This window comes from Lepidothrix coronata, unplaced genomic scaffold (genome assembly GCF_001604755.1).
Source record: "Lepidothrix coronata isolate B3197 unplaced genomic scaffold, Lepidothrix_coronata-1.0 Scaffold535, whole genome shotgun sequence".
In the NCBI taxonomy this organism is placed as follows: domain Eukaryota; kingdom Metazoa; phylum Chordata; class Aves; order Passeriformes; family Pipridae; genus Lepidothrix; species Lepidothrix coronata.
In genome coordinates, this window is record NW_016690715.1 from 7,157 (window position 1) to 8,225 (window position 1,069).

At 63.4% G+C, this 1,069-nt stretch overlaps 1 protein-coding gene across 1 annotated transcript in view; it reads right to left on the reverse strand.

Moving 5' to 3' along the window:
• The window catches only part of LOC108510203 (G protein-activated inward rectifier potassium channel 3-like), a 9,267-nt gene that overhangs the window by 3,304 nt on the left and 4,894 nt on the right, over positions 1-1,069 (reverse strand). The window contains exon 2 of the mRNA XM_017839884.1: positions 589-1,012. Coding sequence (XP_017695373.1) covers positions 589-997 — 409 coding nt within the window. The 5' untranslated portion in view covers positions 998-1,012. The remainder of the gene's footprint in view (positions 1-588; positions 1,013-1,069) is intronic.

The following is a 1,069-nucleotide window of genomic DNA, read 5'->3' on the forward strand; positions in this document are numbered from 1 at the left end:
TTGTCCCCATGGAGGTGTCCCCAAGGAGATGAGGTGTCCCTATGAATGTCTCCCCAAGGAGATGAGTTGTCCCCATGGAGGTGTCCCCAAGGAGATGAGGTGTCCCCATGGACATGAGGTGTCCCTATGAATGTGTCCCCAAGGAGATGAGATGTCCCCATGGAGGTGTCCCCATAGACATGAGGTGTCCCCAAGGAGATGAGGTGCCCCCATGGACATGAGGTGTCCCTATGAATGTGTCCCCAAGGAGATGGGATGTCCCCAGGGAGGTGTCCCTGATGGACATGAGGTGCCCCCATGGAGCTGTCCCCAGGGAGATGAAGTGCCCCCAAGCAGACGAGTTGTCCCCATGGAGGTGTCCCCAGGGAGATGAAGTGTTCCCAAGGAGATGAGCTGTCCCCAGGGAGATGAAGTGCCCCCAAGCAGACGAGTTGTCCCCAGCGAGGTGTCCCCAGAGAGATGAAGTGTCCCCAGGGAGATGAAGTGCCCCTAAGCAGACGAGTTGTCCCCACGGAGGTGTCCCCACACACACCACACCCCCCCCCTCACCGATCCACCTCCCTCCCCGTTCCCCGCCCCCCCCCACACCTGTGGCCTCCACCATCCCCTCGAGGATGACGACGATCTCGAAGTCGTCCCGCTCCAGCTGCCCCCGCGAGACGTCCCAGAAGGGGCTGCGCTCGTCGATCTCGTGGCTGATGACGAGGGGCGACACGAGGAAGAGCCGGTCGTCGCCCGTCTCGAAGCCCACGCTCAGGTCGGTCTGGTCCAGGGGGATGAACTCGCCCTCGCGGGTCTGCTTGGACTGGATGAGCTTGGCCCGGATGGAGGCCTCGACGATGTGGGAGTCGCGCAGGTCGCCCACGCGGAACATGAGGCACAGGCGGTCGTCGCGCAGCGAGACCACGGCGTGCGAGGAGAACACCAGGGTCTCGGCCCGCTTGGTGGGCTGCGAGATCTTCACGAACATGCAGCCCACCATGAAGGCGTTCACCATGGAGCCCAGGATGGCCTGGGGGGGACGAGAAACGCGCTCAAGGGGGGGCTCGGGGGGGTGACCCCAAGGAGG